At 42.4% G+C, this 20,468-nt stretch overlaps 1 protein-coding gene across 1 annotated transcript in view; it reads left to right on the top strand.

Annotated features, from left to right (window-relative positions):
* Positions 1-20,151, top strand: part of SENP7 (SUMO specific peptidase 7) — a 231,010-nt gene extending 210,859 nt beyond the window's left edge. The window contains exons 18-22 of the mRNA XM_030204142.1: positions 387-436; positions 848-891; positions 12,982-13,050; positions 15,902-16,052; positions 19,263-20,151. Coding sequence (XP_030060002.1) covers positions 387-436; positions 848-891; positions 12,982-13,050; positions 15,902-16,052; positions 19,263-19,400 — 452 coding nt within the window. The 3' untranslated portion in view covers positions 19,401-20,151. The remainder of the gene's footprint in view (positions 1-386; positions 437-847; positions 892-12,981; positions 13,051-15,901; positions 16,053-19,262) is intronic.
* The last annotated feature ends 317 nt before the right edge of the window (positions 20,152-20,468 follow it).

Below are 20,468 nucleotides of genomic sequence, written 5' to 3'. Positions count from 1 at the left end.
AAATCTGCGCTAAGCTAGTTTGCAGCAAAAGGCGCTTTGTGTCACCCATCCTTGTATGAATACTATCTTATCATGGATCTTTCTGGTGCCTAATGTTGGGTGCCATTTACTGAATCTGGCCCTCTTTGTCCCAGGTAAATTTTATGTGCAGTGACATTTGTTCGCATAAAAGTCAGCTGGTTAGCTGGTGGAAAATATTAATCAAAATTAACTGGACAAACATTTTGAATATTGACTGCTAAGACTACTCATTTTGTGCCCCTGGGAGAAGACCTGACTAAATCAGACCCCATTCTCATTTGGGTGTTGCTGGATCATTGGTTTATAGTAGTGATGTAATAATTACATGGCAATATTTTGATAAAAGTTTTTTTTTTTTATACCAGGTTACAAACAACATACATCCTTATTCTCCACAAATTGTGAGAATCCCAAAGTAAGTTTTATGCTGTTATCTGCATTTACTAATTTCTTCTTCTTTCTAGTAATGATGATGTTTTGTTAGTTAACACAGTTCTATTTTAATTAATTTTATTGTGTTATAGTTCTATAATCTGTCCTGAAGGAAGAGTTACTTAACACTGCTCTAGCAATTTTCTGCAAAATTTAGTGGTAAAATGCTTTCATATGGGAGTGTAACCTTGAGTTTATGAGTTCCCTTTGATGTTGAAGAGTTGATTACTTTAGTTCTGGGCCTATGTTTCTTGATTGTTTTTTTAGCCTTAAGTAGTATTTTCTTCACTAATGGATCATTCTGTTAACTGATAACCTATTACCCTTTTTTTTCTCAAATGTATTGTTTATTAAAACAGAATTTATAGGAAACATGTTTGCAATGTTTTCACAGAATCCCCTGGGAAATAATTCTAGGAAAATGAAAGTTTGTAAAAGGTAAAGTATTGTTGTTTTCTCCTTTTCCGTGTTCTGTTTCAGACTGAAACATGTGGTGACCATGTTTATTCCAGAATAAAAAAGATCTGACTGAAATTTGGGGGCAATACATTGTTTGATCTTCCTGAACAGTTGTAGCTAGTCTGATATAATAATTATCAGTGATTTGCTATCACATGGAAACCTTTCATTAAAGGGATAATTTTAAAAATTATTTACACTCATAAAATAGAGGTTTATGCATGGAAATAAGTGCAAATGTGTGCGCGTATTTTCAGGGAAGTAGTTTTCAAAGATGAAATGCATGCATTTTCCTTTTTAAATGTATAACATGCATATATGCTGCACTTAAGCAAACTGTTACAAAATTATCCACTTCCCCCAGTATTTAACTAGCAGGCTGGCTGACTCACAGGGAAATATTTTTCCAGGTCTTTGAAATGTTATATTTGAGCAGTAAATACTGTACCAAGGTACCTACACAGGAATATGATGCCCATGCTTTTTTCGCTTCAGGTGATAACTGCCTGTTGTGAATGGTCTGTCTCTTCACCCATCCATATACATGGCTTGCTTTGTGCATGTGTGCACAAAGCTATATGTAAGGAAACAAATACTGTTGTGGCCATTCAAATGATGCTTGCTGTTAAATCTTGGACCATGGTGGCCAGAGAGAGAGAGAGAGAGCGAAAGCCAGCAAGGGTTTCTAGCTCTTCTTCTGAACGTTAGTGCAAGCCTGAGATTTGGACCTTACCTGCAGAAGAATGGAAAATCTCAGCAATTTGAGCATAATGCAGGTGGGGAACTTGAGCTCTGCCTGCTAAAGAAATGCTCAAAAGAGCAGGAAGATGTGAGTAGGGTTACCATATATCTGGTTTTACCTGGACATGTCCTCTTTTTCAGGACACTGTTGGGCGTCCGGGTGGGTTTTGCCAGCCTGCCTGTTTCTCCTGTTTTGTGTGTGGGCAGGCGGGCGGGCCATAGGGTGTCCTGTCCTGTCCTCCCCTCCCCCTCCTGTACCTTATTGTCATGCCATGGTGGTCTAATGGCTTCTTTGGGAGGCTGGAAAAAAGATTGGGGAGGAGACATATACATGGAGGAGAAGGAGGGAATCTGGCTTTCTTTTGGGGGAGTCAAGGTGGCACTGTGGTGCAGGTGTGTTGCGGGGTGGGGGTGTGACAGGGGCGGGACTGAATTATATTTTGTGTCCTTTTATTTTGTCACGGCAAATACGGTAACCCTAGATGGGAGCATCGTGGCAGTTGAGGAGCATCCAACAAATAAATGTGCTGCAAGAAGGCTAAGCAGTCAGGTAGGCCAGGGGCCCAGGCTTCGCCTGCCCAATGAGAGGAGGAACTAGAACTGGAATGTGGGAGAAATAGGTGACTAAAGGGAAAGAGAATAGGAGCAGGAGTGACTTGGAAGAGGAGCCTGGTACTCCCTAGCACTCAGATTACCTCTGTCCTCAGAAATGACCACATTCACTTAGCCTTGGAAACAGTGCTCATTCAACTTTCCCTACAGGCACTCAATCCATTGTCACTCATAAGCCCTCTATCTATTCACTCACTCACTTGCTCAGGACCCTCCTGTCACCAACTCCCACCCAGTCACTAGGTGGGTGCCTTTGATGCTTATAAACCACCTCTACTCACTCACTCAGCCTCTCCTCAATAATTCCCCCATCCTCACTAATACACTCTGCTTATTCTTGCTATTCATAACCCCGTTTTCTATAGAGTCCCACAGATCAATCCCCTCACATGTGCTCGCAGCTGCTCCCCTTGCTCCAAAATGGAGCCTTTTTTTTTTTTTTTTTTTTTAGAACACTGCAAGCTTACCGGCATTACTGCACTGCTAGAATTTTTTTTTTAATTGTTGACTGGAGGCAGGAGACAACAGCAGAGCCCTCAGCAACACTTTAGGCAAGCACTGGGGGGCTGGTAGGGGGAGGATAGGGCGGGACCAGGTGTACCCTTCTCACCACGCAGGGAGCTCTCAACCTGGCCCAGGGGACGGGCCAAGAACCTATCAATGAGTTGCAGGAAATGACCCTCCACCCGCTAGTTAGAGAAAATACTGAGGTTTATGTGGCTGCACATGACCACATATAGTGAACCTCAGAAGCTCTCTCTATCTCCACCTGCTGGCAGAGGGACATAACCACAAGTCTCTGGATTGATTTGTTGGGACTAATGGAAAGAAGCAAGTAAAAACTAATTTTACCACTCATTTACTCAATACCCATCTGTTACTAATAACTGCATGCATGCATTCATTCAGTACTTGTGCTGATAAATCCCTTCACTTCTAACTGCCTCATCTACTTACAACCCTTCATCCATTCATGCATGACGTCAAAACCTTATAAACCCCATGCGTTCACTCAACCTATCTGCCACTCAGAAACATTGTCCACTCATGGACACAGCTAATCATAACCCTTCAGATATTCATTCACTCATCCTCCCTCCCTCCCTCCCCCGATGTCTCATAACCCCATAGTCACTCATTCGCTTACTCAACCCAGCCACCCACTATTAACCTCACCATCCACTCAGCCATTTTGTTCCCACTACCACTGATAATCTCTCCATCTATTCACTTGTTCTTAACTGCTCCATGTACTCATACACCTCAACCACAGACTCCATCAGTGAAATGCATCTTTGTGCAATGCTCAACATGTGCACTCTTCAGCCTTTCTTTTGTTATTGCATTGCTTGATAATTGCAGGGGGTGGGGGTAGTTTCAAAGGGTTTAGCAAGCTGCTTTGGGAGTTAGCCAGCTAAATGTCTGCATTTGCAAATTCCATCCCTCCACTTAGCAGCTAAACTTAGCAGCTCAAAAATTGGGGGATCATGAGGGACAGAGTTTGATGGGAACTGAAAGGTAACCTAAGCAACGTATGTGATTGTACTACTACTACTACTTGACATTTCTAAAGCGCTTCTAGGGTTACGCAGCGCTGTACAATTTAACATAGAAGGACAGTCCCTGTTCAAAGGAGCTTACAATCTAAAGGACAAATGTACAGTCAGTCAAATAGGGGCAGTGTAGATTTCCTGAAAGGTATAAAGGTTAGGTGCCGAAAGCAACATTGAAGAGGTGGGCTTTGAGCAAGGATTTGAAGATGGGTAGGGAGGGGGCTTGGCATAAGGGCTCAGGAAGTTTATTCCAAGCATAGGGTGAGGCAGAATGAGCGGAGCCTGGAGTTGGCGGTGGTGGAGAAGGGTACTAAGAGGAGGGATTTGGCGGTGGTGGAGAAGGGTACTGAGAGGAGGGATTTGTCCTGTGAGCGGAGGTTACGGGCGGAAACGTAAGGGGAAATGAGGGTAGAGAGGTAATGAGGGGCTGCAGACTGAGTGCATTCCTTCAATTATGGGAGCTCCAATGGCCAAATATGCAACCCACCCACAATAAAGGGTACACACTAGATATTATTACCCACAAATTCGCATCATAATCAAATCTCACACTAATAGATACAAAATGGACAGCTACACCATGGTCCGACCACTACAGAGCAAACCTCTCCCTTCACTGGAAAACAAAAAATATACAACAAAAACAAGAACAACAAACCTACACCACAAGAGGTAAAATAGACCCGCCAACATTTTGGCAACAATTCTACAATGACGAATGGACAACACCAACAGATTCACCCCTATTTCTTAGTGAATGGGACAACAGATGTAGAACAGTTCTAGATAACATTGCACCGATAAAAACCAGAACTTCACGTAGAAATAACTCTATACCATGGTTTAACGAAGAACTGAAAGAACTAAAAACACAAGTCAGAAGATTGGAACAAATGTGGAACAAGAAAAAAGACGAATCCACATTCAAAGACTGGAAACAACTACAAAGAAAATATAAATATACCATCAGAAAAACTAAAAGAACATTTTATAAAACCAAAATTGGACCAAATTACAAGGATACACACAAACTCTTCTCACTCGTAAATAAACTATTAAACACTACACCGGCTACTTCCAACAATACAGTCACCCCATCTGCTACTAATCTTGCAAATTACTTTAAAGAAAAAATTATAAAGCTGCGACAAATGATACCTACCAACACAACTGAGTATACAGACCTCCTTGAATGTTTAGATCCAATACCTGGGGAACACCCAGCAGATCGATCATAGACCAACTTTGACACACTCTCACCTAACGACATCGCACGATCGCTTGGAAAATATGCCAAATCCCAATGCAAACTAGACATCTGCCCTACCAGTTTCATTAGATCGGCTCCTCAACAACTCACAACAGACCTCACGAATCACTTAACTACATGCTACAAAATGGCCTATTCCCCTCGGATAAAGGAAACATTCTACTTACCCCTCTACCCAAAGATACCAAGAAAAATACAATGGATCTAACCAATTATCGCCCAGTAGCATCTATTCCGCTTATAACCAAACTCATGGAGGATATAGTGACGAAACAACTTACCGACTACCTAGATAAATACTCAATCCTACACGAGTCTCAATCAGGATTTCGGTTGAATCACAGCACTGAAACTGTACTAGTGTCTGTAATGAACTCATTCAAACAAACAATAGCAACTGGCAATAATATACTCCTCCTAAAATTCGACATGTCTAGTGCTTTCGCCATGGTCAATCACGGAATACTACTACACATTTTAGACTACTTCGGAGTTGGAGGTAAAGTTCTTAGTTGGTTCAATGGATTCCTGACCACAAGATCATACCAAGTAACAATGAATGCGGAAATATCAGACCCATGGTCACCCGAATGTGGAGTCCTCCAAGGATCTCCCCTCTCACCAACCCTCTTCAACCTGATGATGATACCTTAGCTAAATTACTAGCCAATCAAAACCTCAACCCACTACTACTACTTAACATTTCTAGAGCGCTACTAGGGTTACGCAGCGCTGTACAAAATAAACAAAGAAGGACGGTCCCTGCTCAAAGGAGCTTACAATCTAGTTATTAAATTTGTTTTTTAATTTTAAACATTACAACAAGAAAATACTTGTTATTGAAATACAGCCATGATTCATAAGAGGAAATTAAACAACATTTAAGGAAATATCGTACAATTATACAGATATACAAATCGTATTCTATCAAATTCCTATAACATAAATTTTTTTTGCTTCATTAGACCACATTAAGGTGAGAGAGGGGTCGGTGGAATTTAGAGAGGATTTAAAACAAGTATTTATTAACAAAATTAGGAAAATAAAAAGATAGTGGCTTAACATTCCCACGTTATATTTATATCGTTACTGCTGCCTTGAATCAAGAAATGATTTAAGGTGTTCAGGTGAATAAAAGGTGTATTTAATCTGACCCAATTTAACAATGCATTTACATGGAAATGCCAAGAAGAAGTTCCCTCCTATATCAGATGTTTTTGATTTTAACGCAAGGAAAGCTTTCCTTCTTTGTTGGGTAGATTTCGCTACATCAGGGAAAATCTGAACCTTAGTTCCCCCAAAACAGGTTTTCAAGTTCTTAAAGTTTCATTATATTATTTTAATCCTGTTCAAAAATGAATGACACAATTAAAGTGGATCTTTCAGTATTTTCATCCAATGTCTGTTCCAATATTGCTAAAATATTATTTAAGTCCAGATTGACTTCTTGAAGCTCTTGTTTTTTCCCTTTCTCTCCCTTAGGAACAGGAATATAATATAATTTGTTTACTGGTGGAATAGCTTCCAAAGGAATTTGTAAAACTTCGTTCACATATCTTTTGAACATATCATAGGGAGTAATCCCAGGGAGATTAGGGAAATTTAACAAACGTAAATTTAGTCTTTTATTGAAATTCTCAATCTGTTCCATCTTTCTCCGAATGTCTATATTGTCTTTAATCACAGATAATCTAAATTCCTGTAAAGAGTCAACATTCTTTTGAACACTTTGAATTTTTTCAACAGTTTCTTCTTTAATTAAATCCACTTTAGAATTAAGTTCTTCAAATTTACTATTAAAGGCTCTAATTTCACCTGATGTCTGATGTAAAGTTGTATCCATTTCATTCAGCTTCTTCCAAATCATCTCAGGATTTACCTCCGGTTCTTTTCCTGAGGCTCCTGCCTCTGCTCTTAGCGTCTTCCTCAACGTTTCTTGACCCTCACTGGGAGCAGCAGCCAAAACACTTCCGGTAGGCTGCTGCTTCTCAACCAGACTCGTCGATGACGCTGGGCACGGAGGTTTCAGCATTGCTGGTGGTGAAAGAGACACCTCCTCTCCCAGCATGGTCTCCGCCTCTCCCGAGGGCCGCGCAACGGGATCCATGTCTCTGTTTCCGTGGGAAAGTGGCGAGAAGAAGCGCTCGAGCCCTGTGTGGAACGGGGAGGACGTCGAGGTAGGTGGGGGAGCTAACCTCGTAGACCCCTTTCGTTTGGTATGAGGCATCGTCACGGAAAACACTTTAGCTCCAAATGGGACCCCAGAGCTGCCTCTCAACACGTCCTGCTATGCCACCATCTTGGTTTCCCCCCCCCCCAGGAGCTTACAATCTAAAGAACGAAATGTCAAGTTGAGCAGACTAGATTTCCTGGGTAGAGGTGTAGAGGTTAGGTGCCGAAGGCGACGTTGGTGGGTTTTAAGCAGAGATTTGAAGATGGGCAGGGAGGGGGCCTGGCGTATGGGCTCGGGGAATTTGTTCCACTCGTGGGGTGAGGCGAGGCAGAAAGGGCGGAGCCTGGAGTTAGCGGTGGTGGAGAAGGGTACTGAAAGGAGGGATTTGTCTTGAGAGCGGAGGTTACGGGTAGGAACGTAAGGGGAGATGAGGGTTGAGAGGTAAGGAGGGGCTGCAGATCGAGTACATTTGTAGGTTAGTAGCAGAAGCTTGAATTGAATGCGGTACCTGATCGGATGCCAATGAAGTGACTTGAGGAGGGGGGTGGTATGAGTGTATCAGTTCAGGCGGAAGATAAGACGTGCAGCAGAGTTCTGAACGGACTGAAGGGGGGGGATAGGTGGCTAAGTGGGAGACCAGTGAGGAGTAGGTTGCAGTAGTCAAGGCGAGAGGTAATGAGAGAGTGGATGAGAGTTCTGGTGGTGTGCTCAGAGAGGAAAGGGCGGATTTTGCTAATGTTATAGAGGAAGAAGCGACAGGTCTTGGCTATCTGCTGGATATGCGCAGAGAAGGAGAGGGAGGAGTCGAAGATGACACCGAGGTTGCGGACAGATGAGACAGGGTCGATGAGGGTGTTATCAACCGAAATAGAGAGTGGAGGTAGAGGGGAAGTGGGTTTGGGTGGGAAAACAAGAAGTTCGGTCTTGGCCATGTTCAGTTTCAGGTGGCGGTTGGACATCCAGGCAGCAATGTCGGATAAGCAGGACAATACTTTGGCCTGGGTTTCCGCAGTGATGTCAGGTGTGGAGAGATAAAGCTGGGTGTCGTCAACATAGAGATGATACTGGAAGCCATGAGACGAGATCAGGGAGCCCAGGGAAGAGGTGTAGATAGAGAAAAGAAGGGGTCCAAGGACAGAATCCTGAGGGACTCCAACAGAGAGCGGGATAGGGGTGGAGGAAGAACCATGAGAGTGTACTCTGAAGGTACGATGGGAGAGATAAGAGGAGAACCAGGAGAGGACAGAGCCCTGGAACCCAAAAGAGGACAGTGTGTCAAGAAGTAAGTTGTGATTGACAGTGTCAAAAGCAGCGGATAGGTTGAGGTGAATGAGGATGGAGTAATGACCTTTGGATTTGGCGAGGAACAGGTCATTACAGACTTTGGATAATGCCGTTTCTGTCGAGTGAAGTGGGCGAAAGCCAGATTGAAGTGGATCGAGGATGGTATGAGAGGCGAGAAAATCAATGCAACGGCTGTGAACGGCGCGTTCAAGTATTTTGGAGAGGAAGGGTAGGAGGGAGATGGGGCGGTAGTTGGAGGGACAAGTAGGGTCAAGTGAAGGTTTTTTGAGGAGAGGTGTGACAACACCATGCTTTTGAAGGTGTCAGGGACAGTTGCGGTGGAGAGAGAGAGGTTGAGGATATGACAGATGGGAGGGGTGATAGTGGGAGAGATGGTGGTAAGTAGGTTGGTGGGGATGGGGTCAGAGGAACAGGTGGTGCATTTCGAGGAAGACAGAAGATGGGCGGTTTCCTCTTCGGTGATATCAGGAAAGGAGGAGAAGGAGGCCTGGGTTGATTGGTTGAGGGAGTGGGTGATAGGATGAAGGGGAGGAGAAGGTTTAGTGGTGAATTCGAGGTTGATCTTCTGGACCTTGTCGCGGAAGTAGTCAGCCAGTGATTGAGGAGAGAGTAAAGGGGGGGTGGGAGCGGAGGGCACTTTGAGGAGGGAGTTGAGGGTGGCGAAGAGACGACGAGGGTTAGAGCTGAGGGAATTAGTCAAATGAGTGTAGTAGTCCTGTTTGGCGAGGAATAGGGAGGACTGGAAGGAGGATAGCATGAATTTGTAGTGAATGAAGTCAGTATGGGTGCGAGATTTCCTCCATAGGCGTTCGGCCGATCGGGAGCAGGAGCGAAGGTAACGGGTGCAAGGGTTAAGCCAGGGCTGGGGATTAGTGCGCCTAGTGGGACGGGAAACAGACGGTGCAAGGGTGTCTAGGGTGGAGGAGAGAGTGGCATTGTAATTGGAAACAGCCTTGTCGACGGACTCGGAGGACGTGATGGACGGGAGGAGATCAGAGATACTAGCGGATAGGGTGGGGGGGTCAACTGCCTGGAGATTCCTGGAGGTAGTAGTTAGAGTTGGGCGGGACTGAGGGGGAGGGTGATGAAGTGTGAATGTGATCAGGTGATGGTCAGAAATGGGAAGAGCGGAGATGCAGAGATTAGAGGGCGCGAGCAGGTAGAAGAGAGGACGAGATCAAGACAGTGACCAGATTTGTGAGTAGGGGTGGTGGAGCTCAGTTGGAGGTTGAATGAGGAGGTTAGGGTGAGGAATTGAGAAGCGTATGAGTCAGATGGGTTATCAGTGTGTATGTTGAAGTCACCAAGAATGAGGGATGGGGATGAGGCTCAAGAAAAACGGAGAGCCAGGCATCGAAGTCAGTAAGGAAGGAAGGGAGGGACTTATCAGGGGGGCGGTAGATGACTGCAACTCGGAGTGGCAGCGGGTGGAATAGACGGATGGAATGGACTTCAAAGGATGAGAAGCAGTGAGACTGTGGTAGGAGGAGGGGTTGAAAACTGCAGGAGGGCGAAAGTAGTAGGCCAACGCCGCCACCGCAGCTAGCTGTGCGGGGCGAATGGGAGAAGAGGTAGCCTCCGTGGCAAAGGGCTGCGACTGAGGCAGAGTCGTCGGGGGTGAGCCAGGTTTTGGTTAGGGCGAGCAGATGGAGGGAATGGGAGATGAAGAGATCATGGGTGAAGGTAAGTTTGTTGCAGATTGAGTGGGCATTCCACAGGGCACACGAGAAGGGGAGGGAGGAAGGGGGGAGGAGGGGAATGGAGATGAGATTGGAGATGTCGCGGGAACGTTTGCATAGATGAGACGAGGACCCATACATTTACACAGATGATGTCACGATCTACATCCCGTTTAAACATGATCTAAATGAAATCACCAATGAGATCAACCAAAGCCTCCAAATCATGCATTCCAGTTAAAACTTAACACAGAAAAAAACACAATGTCTCATACTCACTTCACAGTATAACACAAGCAACTTCACCACTATAACCACACCACACTTTTCTCTCCCATCGCAAACAACCTGAAAATTCTTGGAGTTATCATTGATCGAAACCTCACACTAGAAACCCAAGTGAAGAATACATCGAAAAAGATGTTCCACTCCATGTGGAAACTCAAAAGAGTAAAACCTTTCTTCCCGAGATCCATCTTCCGTATCCTGGTACAATCAATGGTACTAAGTCATCTGAATTATTGCAATGCACTCTATGCTGGCTGCAAAGAACATACCATCAAAAAACTTCAAACAGCCCAGAATACCGCCGCCAGACTCATATTTGGAAAGCCAAAGTATGAAAGTGCAAAACCCTTAAGAAAGAAACTTCACTGGCTCCCACTTAAGGGAACGGACCACGTTCAAGATCTGCACGATTGTACACAAAATCATCCACGGATATGCCCCGACATACATGCTAAATCTTGTGGACCTGCCTCCTAGAAACGCCAAAAGATCATCCCGAAAATTTCTTAATCTACACTTCCCCAGTTGTAAAGGACTAAAATACAAGCTTACACATGCGACTTCCTTCTCTTACATGAGTACACAGATGTGGAATGCACTACCAGCTGACCAGAAAACAATCGATGAAATATACAACTTTTGTAAATCTCTGAAGACGTATCTCTTCAACAAGGCCTACAAAGAGGACCCATAGCTTAAATATCCCACCTCGTCAATCCACCCCAGTCTGAAAGCCATCTTTGAATATCTATTTTCTTAAAACTTCTTTCCTATCTTTAATCTCTTTGTATCATAATGGCAATACCACAACAAACATCTGTATCAGCTCTTTGTATCATATCTCTTTGTATCACCAATTGTATCTGACAACCTGGAAAGGTAACACCAGAACTAATCTTTGTAAGCCACATTGAGCCTGCAAATAGGTGGGAAAATGTGGGGTCCAATGCAATAAATAAAACTAGCTAGTGTGGTTTCTCGGGGCTGGCTAATATGTCCAAACAAAATTAGTCAATTCTATTACACGCCTAAAAGTAGGAAGCCAAGTTTTGGCAGGGCTGTCCTCCATTTGTTTTATTTGACAAATGGAGGACAGAACATTGTAACAGAACGTTTTAGCTTCATTACCAGCTTCTAGTTTTGGCTGCCTTCTAATGTTATATCTTATTTCAGTGGAGCCAAAACTTTGGTGTCATTTAAAGGTTCTTTGTACTAAAGGTTTTCGTCCACTGTGAAAGTGGCTTTTTATAAAGGGTTTTTTTAAATGTGTAAAATCTGTTTTACATGTAGAAAGGGCTTTATAAAATAACACAAGTGCTGTCCAGTGGGTGTAGTTTGAGCGGTACGGGGCAAAGTTGCAAAGTACAACTATATTTTCTAAAATATGTGCTTCCACACACAGTATGTACACACATATACATGGCTTACATTTTTAGGTGCCCTATTATAAAATTACCTCCATATGTTTTTCTAAAATACTTAGTGGATAGGGTCCCAAGTTACTAGAAATGAGGTGAGGGGTGGGGTATTGGGAATGTGGGCCAAGAGCAGGGAGAAATTTTACATATTAAAAACAAATACATCACAAGGAAGGAGTTTAATCATCTCTGCAAAACCCTGTCATAGGTAGTTTTTTGTTATTTGATAAAATACTGGCATGTACACCATAAGTGAAACATGATAACACAGCTCCAAAACAGTGGTGTGTGAGTACCTGAAAAAGAGAGACAGCAAACACAAAGATAGAAATAAACATCTGGAAACCCAAACGTATACTTAGAAGAGTCATTAATATCAATAATAGAGTGGAACTTTGCACCTTGATCCTTTAGAGCTATTTAAAAGAGTGCACAGGATATTTCATTATCATGGTATACACTTTCAGCACAAATGATGAATAAAATACAATCTCATTTTTAGCTGCTTGGAGTCCAGATGCCTCAATGGAAACAAGGCTTTATAGATTTAATTGAACAGGTGTGGGCAACCTGCAGCCCCCGAGACCATGGGAAGTATGCACAGAAAATGGCCCGCACAAACATTGTTAACCAGAGTTTTGATGTCAGAAGAACAGTTGAAGGATAACAGGACAAGACTTGTTTGACAATGTTAGCAACAGTTTTGAAAGACTATTCTGGTAAAAATTTATGTTCATTCAGTCATCACATTTTTTGTTGGTAGTGAAATATTTGATGCATTTGTTCATTTTCTGTGTGCTGCCCTCTAGGGATAGTACTGACCCTCATGTAGCTCCCTATGTATAAAGGTTGCCCACCTCTGCAATAGACGTTAACAAAGTAAAGAAATAACCCAGGATGTTAGGAAGAAGTCTGGTGTTCAGATTAGATGCTGCCTCAGAGTACTGTAAGAAGCCTGCTTGCTGCTTTTTCTGGCACTGATGTTTCTTTGTCTCAAATTAAGACTCATTTTGGTTTTTGCAATCTCCAGGCCTTGTATTCTCATGTTAGATTCCCTGAGAGCCGGATCTTTGCAGAACACTGTCCAGATGCTAAGAGAGTGAGTAATAATATCTAAATTAAAAGTGCTTTTGTTATTTGGTTAAAGGAAAAATGTTTTTGTCCAACTCAACAAAGTTGTGTTGTGTTATAGCTATAATCTTACAAAAAAAAAGGGGGAAAAACCAATTCAGTCGGAGTATATAAACAACATTACACCACACTAAACTCCAACTTATATATGCAAATATCTCTTTATTATAAATACTTATGCCTTATACCAGCTATTAACTTTAAACATTAAACCACTCATTCATCACCTTTCAACCACCACTCACCCTATGTACTAGTTATCTAAAATGTCTTTAGAAATTCAAATATCAAACCATTATACATGAAAAAAATCCTGCTTCATCACATTAGTGAGGCAGACAGTTCATAGCACTCAATAATGTCCACTGCTGTAATGTGCTGTATAACGACATCAAGTTGTTTGTAACTACCCTGTGGAGGGCTTGCCCATTCACCAGATACTAGTGAAACCTATATAATGAAAGCCACAGGATAATGCAGTGGTTGGTAAACAGCAGTGCTGACAATTCCTGTGTGCATATGCCAAGGAGGAGCGACTAATCAGCTGCTGAAAATTGACTAACAAAGGGTCACACAGTGGATGTCCTTTATACAGCACATTACAGCAGTGGACATTGTTAACATCTTTTCTCCCCACTCCCACATTCTTTCATAAATTCAAAGTGTGGTGAAGTGAACTATGAAGCCTCTTTGTTAATGAATTAATTAATGATTCCCATATCCACACAAAATTATTTCCTGCTTTCCCCCCCAGACCTGTACACTGCCAGGCCACTCCACTTGCAATAAATCTTGTATTTGATTTCTCCATAACATAACACCTGGCGGTTCAGGTTTATCCAGTGTAGTAAAATAATTTTTTTTGCTAGTAAGCAAGCTTTCCTGATAAACAGAATAAGTTCTCCATAACTCAACTCTAAGTTTTTACTATCTAGACAGTCCCACATACAGTGTATAATAGCCCCTTATGGGCTACCATATACAGTATTTACAGCTTGCTGATTTTGCCAAAAATTTACTGACCAAATTGGGATGCATATACAGTCTATGCAGCATTTTAAAGTGTTCTGGAATTCGGTGTTTACTATTAGGGTCTGCCTTCCTACCACACATTCCTGTAATTCTTTTTTTCTAATATTCCTTTCACCAATCTTCAGCCCACTTATGTGTTACCCTGTGAAAGGGGGAAGTCTTATAATTTCTCATAAACTTGTTATAATATTTCCCAATTAGTTGCCTCTCCTCCCCTTCCTAGGGCCACATTTGCTGAAAAATTGTGGGCCCCAGTGTTTGTGTCTCGAACTGTCAGACTTAATACATAATGGTTCACCTGGAGATACCAAAACCATTGATGCTTTCATACTTTCAAAAGTTAACACCTTGGGTTCCCTTTCATATGAACAATGTTTCAACAACTCCACTGGAACAAAATCTCTATTCCCCAAAAGAGGTAAGTATTCAGAACACTTCATGTTCACTCCAAACCTCCTCTGGGCCACCTTCTTCACCTTTAGCTATGAAGGTATAGCCTTTCCCTGTGCATGTAAAATAAATCCTTTATCCAAAAGCATAAAGAGGAAAAGACCTCAAAAGACCCAGGTGCTCAAGTGAATTTGTCACTGACATACTTTCAGCACTCAATGGGCCATTATGTCATCACATAATGCCTCCTCAGGCTGCCCGCTAAACTTGTTTCTCATAACGGATTTCCAGCTACCCCTCCCCCAAGGCTCCCTTGCTTGGTTAAAAGGATTTTTTCTGGAAGCAGAGGGCACCTTTCTCAGGTAAGGATTTATTTTAACCTTTGTTTCTGCTTTCCTTCTATACCTTTTGGTTTTAACTGGGTGTAGCAGCTGGTTACTTCCTAACCCATGTGACTCCTGGGGTTCTGACACAGCTGCTGTGTCACAACATATAGAGCTACCATTATAGGCCTTCAGACCTATTTAATAGCATCAAGAGATCCAAATGCTCAAAAAGTGCTGACGCATGAGAGTAAGCATCTAGAATCAAGTTTCATCATTAAGCTTGGACTGGCATTCTGAGGAGCAGAAAGAATGAGTGAGAATTCACCTGCAAGTACAGGTGTGGGACCAACAAAATGTGCAAAGCAGGAGAAAAAGCTTTTCAATGAATTAGATCAGCAAACTTGGAAGGCAAATGGCAAATGCATGATACGGTGGGAAATGCAAAGTTTTACTCCAGGACCCATAGGTGATCAAGCCCAGAAATATGAATAGGTAAGAAGAGGAGAACTGGGAGAGGAAGTGTCGTCGATATTAAATCTTCCAAAAGTTGTTAAAGGGAGTAATTTTATAAGCTTTTTCATAGGTAATGTCTGTTTCACATGCAGAGTAGGGCTTTTATAAAATTGCATGACAGGTAGAGTTGCAGGATACATGTGTAGTTGGTAAAGTTCTTAGGTACATGCACAGAGCACACACACACATTTACACCGTACTTACAACTGATGTAAATTTGTGCATGAGAATCTGTGTGCTATTGGGGCTGATTTTGGAAGTCTAGTTTATAAAAGCACATAGGTGCCAGTGTTGCCTTTGTGAAATAGGCATGTTTTCAGAATTATTTATGGATTATGCCATACAGCAATTTATTTTTTGTGGATGAAAACTTTTGTACTGTTTTCAACAGTCTGATTTGTCATTTGCAGCTTGTACAACCTTCATAAGAAATAGCCATAGTGACATTCTATTGTTTTTATTTTTAAGCAGGGTAGGATTCATTATTCCTATTCAGCACCATTTGCTTCATTTCTTGTGCTTGCAATACCTTTCTTATTTGCACATTGTTAATCTTAGGTACTTACAAGTGGAATGGCATGTTAAAAAAGGAATGCCTCGGGAGTTCAGCCGATCGAACATGAGAGACTTCTATCCCAGAGTTCCCAAACAGGGTAACAGCAGTGACTGTGGTATCTACTTACTACAGTACGTAGAAAGCTTCTTTCAGGTACAGTGCACATGTTCTTAAATGCTTGGATGTTCTTAAATACAGGAGGGTGTGTTACTATAAGACACTGGTCTTCATTCATTTTTAAGTTTGGGTCCAAAAGGGCTGAATGAGAGCTGACAAATATCCCAAGTTGGGCTACAACACCGACCAGAAGTGTTGTCCAATTCGTTTTGCGAATCGATTCAAATCTGTTTTATCAAAAATCAGTAGTCCTGATTCGGGACTTCCCCACTTACCTCCCGCTGTCGACCAAGCTGCTGCTGCTTCTCTCAGCAGCAGCGGTGACAAAAGAAGATAAAACTCACCAAGGAACCAGTCTCCCTACAGGCACAGGCTGCCGGTTCTGCCCTGGAACAGGAAGTGACATCAAGGGGCGGAACCGGCAGCTGCGCAAATGGAGAGTCCAGCCCCATGGTGAGTTTAGCTTCTTTTACTGCAGCTGCTGTTCTAGGGTAGGAGGGGGGATAGAGAGGAGGTAGATGCTGGATTGGGGTTTACAGAGATGGGATGGTGGCTGGATGGAAGAGTTGGGAAGAGAGAGAGAGGGCAGAGACTGGATGGAAAGGGGGCAGAGAAGGAGGGCAGACCATGGATGGAAGGAGAGGAAGGAGGGCAGATACTGGATGGAAGGGGGAATAGAAAGAAGACACAACCTGGATGGAAGGGGGAGAGAAGGGCAGAGGCTAGATGGAAAGGGGGCAGACACTAGATTGAAGGGCAGAGAAGGAGAGCAGACCATGAATGAAGGAGGAGAGAGAAGCAGGGCAGACGCTGGATAGAAGGGGAAGAGGAGGAGAGCAGATGCTGGATGGAAAGGGGAGGGGAGGACAAGAGAGAAGGAAAGCAGACTATGGATGAAGGGGGAGAGAAAAGGAGGGCAGACACTGGATAAAAGGGGGAGAGAAGGAGGGCATATGCTGGATGGAAGGGGAAGGGGAGGATAAGAGAAGGAAGGGAGATGCTGGTCCTGGGGGAGGAAAGACGAGGAGATTGGGGATAGGAGGGAAGAAGGAATAAGGGAAGAAGTTAAACATGAGAGACAGGGACATATACGATGGTGGACATGGGGAGGTGGAATAGGGACACAGAAGGGTGTTGCTGGTCAGGGCAAGAATAAATATACAGAGGGAGGAGATGCTCAAAATGGCAGGAAGATGGGCATAGAGAAGAAATGCCAAATCGACCAGGAGACCCTGGCAAAAGAGTTAAGAGAAGTCAGAGAAAAAAGGAAACCAGAATCACAATTATAAAAATTAAGACCAGACAACAAAGAAAAATGAATTTTATTTTTTGTTTATTAATAGTAGCCTTAAAGGACTGAATTGAAAAATTGATTCATATGAGTGAATTGAATCAAAAACATTTTGGCCAAATCGGACATCACTACTGATCAGTGTATGCCAATAACATCCATCCCCCTAGTCTGTGTTTCAAATGCTTTCCTTGCTTAGGCTTATACCACCAGTGTCACCCCCACCTTCCCTCATCTCTAGGTACAGCATCTTGCTCCCTTATCATCCATCCAACCAAGTCCATCATCTCTCCTCACCCCCTCCTCATTCACCAGGTCCAGCATCTTCCTCTCTTACTCTCCATCCAACCAGGGCCAGCATCTCTCCTCACCCCCCCACTTCACTCACCAGGTCCAATATCTTTCCTTCTCTCTCCTCTTTCCACCCTACCAGGTCCAGCATTTCTCTCTTCCTCCCTGGGTTCCCTGCCAGCCACTACTCAACCCTAACCTGATTTCCTGACTCCTACTCACCTCTAAATGCAGAAATGATGCCCAATTGCTTCTGTCTCCAGCGCTGCCATCTTTCAGAATGGCAATGCTGGACCCCTAGTAATACATCCTGATGCACCACTAGAAGGGTCAATCTGCAAGACTTCAATTCCACTTCTCCCACATATGCTGCTTGTGAAATTTGTGAAGTCACATCGCTTTCTATAGCCTAAGGTCCAAACTGAGGGCTAGATTTATGAAAGTGTGTTAACAGAATTTAATGCAAGCCCTATTACTGCCAATAAGGCCTGTTTATTTTCTGTACACATAGGACTAGATTCTATACATCACGCCTAAACGATCATTGAGGAAAAAAATATGCCCAAGCGTATTCTATAAAGTACGCCTAGATTTAGGTGTACATTATAGAATACACCTAAATTTCCACACGATTTATAAAATATGCCAAGTACCCATCTGTGAGACTAAATTTAGTCGCGAGCAGTTACACCAAGTAAAATTTGGTGTAAATACCAATGCCTAAATTAGGCGTGGACAAGGTGTATTCTATAACAATGCACATAGATTTTAGAAACACCCACGATCTGCCCATGGCCACACCCACTCTTCAACTATGCAACTTAGAATTTACGCACATCATGTTACAGAACATGCTTAGACAGTTGTGCATGTAAATTCTAATTAATGACAATTAGTGTCAATCGCTTGTTAATTGGCAATTATCAGCACTGTTTGGCTTGTTAACTAATTAAGTTGTGTGCGGAAATCCAGATTATGACCGGATTTGCATGTGCAACTTAAGTCACGCTATAGAGAATCCGGGTGAGAACTGGAATTTTACATCTAGATTTGATGACTCACCTTTCCAAACCTGAGCTCAAGGCAAGTTACAATACAAGCATGTCCTGTCTGTAGAGAGAGAAATTCTGTAGTGTAAACCTGCATCGGCGTGCCTAAATATGCCAGATCGATGGCAGGCGTAAATGCTCAACTGACGGCATTTTATAAGTGAGGCATGTTTGTGGGAGACACGCCCATGTTCTGCCCATGTGTACATCTCCCTTGCACCTATGCACTATAGCACTTACCCCCCTATAGAAGAGCATTAAGGGTGCTTTCACACATATGTGCCAATTAACACTGCATTTACATGCACAATGTGCACATAAGGGCAGGCACAGAAAAGGCTTGCAATCTAAGAACCTGATTTGCTGATTTGTGGTAATTTATAAGCACACATGAGTTGGATAGGGATATAAAATAGAAATCCCTCAGGTAATTTCAAATGAAGGTGCTAGATGGAGCCCTAGTTCTGATTGAACTGGAAGTATAAAAGGAGCAGGAGGAAACTGCTTCATCCAAAAAAAAACAAAATCCAGAATGGGAGTGTGCCACTAAATGGTAATACATTTTTGTCTTAAAGTATACTGGACAGTTTCTCATTTTTGCTTTTTTCACAACAGAACCCAATTATTGATTTTGAACTGCCTATTTCCTTGGAACGTTGGTTCCCTCCTGACATCATGAGGACCAAACGGAGAGAAATTCATGATTTAATTCTGAAACTGCATATTCAACAGCAGAGAAGCAGCACTTCATGATTCCTTTATACAGATTAAGTGCCGTGGAAGTTGCTTGGGATTGGTAGAAACACTGCAGCGCTTGCAGAGAAAGAACACACAACATTTAATGTACATTCTTTATTTTAATTATTTACTCTTTAAAAGACTTGTATATATTTATGAATCGAGAACAAAACTTTAGATTCCTAATTGTAAATATATATTTTGTAGGTTTAATAAATATTTGTTATGTAGTTCTGTTGACTTTCAGTCTTTTACCTTTTTATTTAAAAGAAATATGATGTCTTGGCAGGACAGAGAGAGAACTTTTAATAGACATTAGAACAGATGCTTGGTTATTTAAATGGATAGAAATTTGCTAGCAATTTGTTTTCCTCTGTAGAGAGACATAATTCCTTTAATCCAGGCTTGCGTATTTTCATTTAAATTGCTAGCTTGCCTTTTTCATAGGATAGAACATTGTAGTGTTATGACTCCTTGTTTGCAAATTGAAGGGCATTTCATGTTGCTTCTTTGTTGTCAAAACGTATGATATATCTATTCAGCATATGGAGGAAGTCCCCTCTAATTTTTAAATATATCCAACCATCCAAATCGAAGTGAGGGGATCAAATATTGTATGCGCAATCAACATCACACTCTTAGTGTATAAAGGAAGGGCCTCAAGAAGCCCCCGGCTATATATACTGTAGCTCACGGGGGCTGGGCTGCTTCATCATCGGCCTCAACCTTTAAATTCTTCAAATATTAAATTCTTTCAAATTTTATATTATCTTCCAAATACAAATCTATATATGTGTTCTCAAAAAACTAAGTCAAACTGTGTCGAAAAATACTTATGCACTCAAAAAATCTACAAATTACTTAGCTTCTCAAAATCAGGTCCTTTTAACCACGAGATTTTCCTCAATGCTACTCATGACCACGGCCAATGGTGACCATCATTTCGTCACCTGCTTCAAGGTCCTGTGGTCTGCGTTGATCTCTGTTAAAAGACTTTTAACAGAGATCAACGCAGACCACAGGACCCTGAAGCAGGTGACGAAACGGCCACCGTTGGCCATAGTCATGAGTAGCGTTGAGGAA

This window comes from Microcaecilia unicolor, chromosome 5 (genome assembly GCF_901765095.1).
Source record: "Microcaecilia unicolor chromosome 5, aMicUni1.1, whole genome shotgun sequence".
Lineage (NCBI taxonomy): Eukaryota > Metazoa > Chordata > Amphibia > Gymnophiona > Siphonopidae > Microcaecilia > Microcaecilia unicolor.
This window is presented reverse-complemented; position numbering and strand designations above follow the sequence as displayed.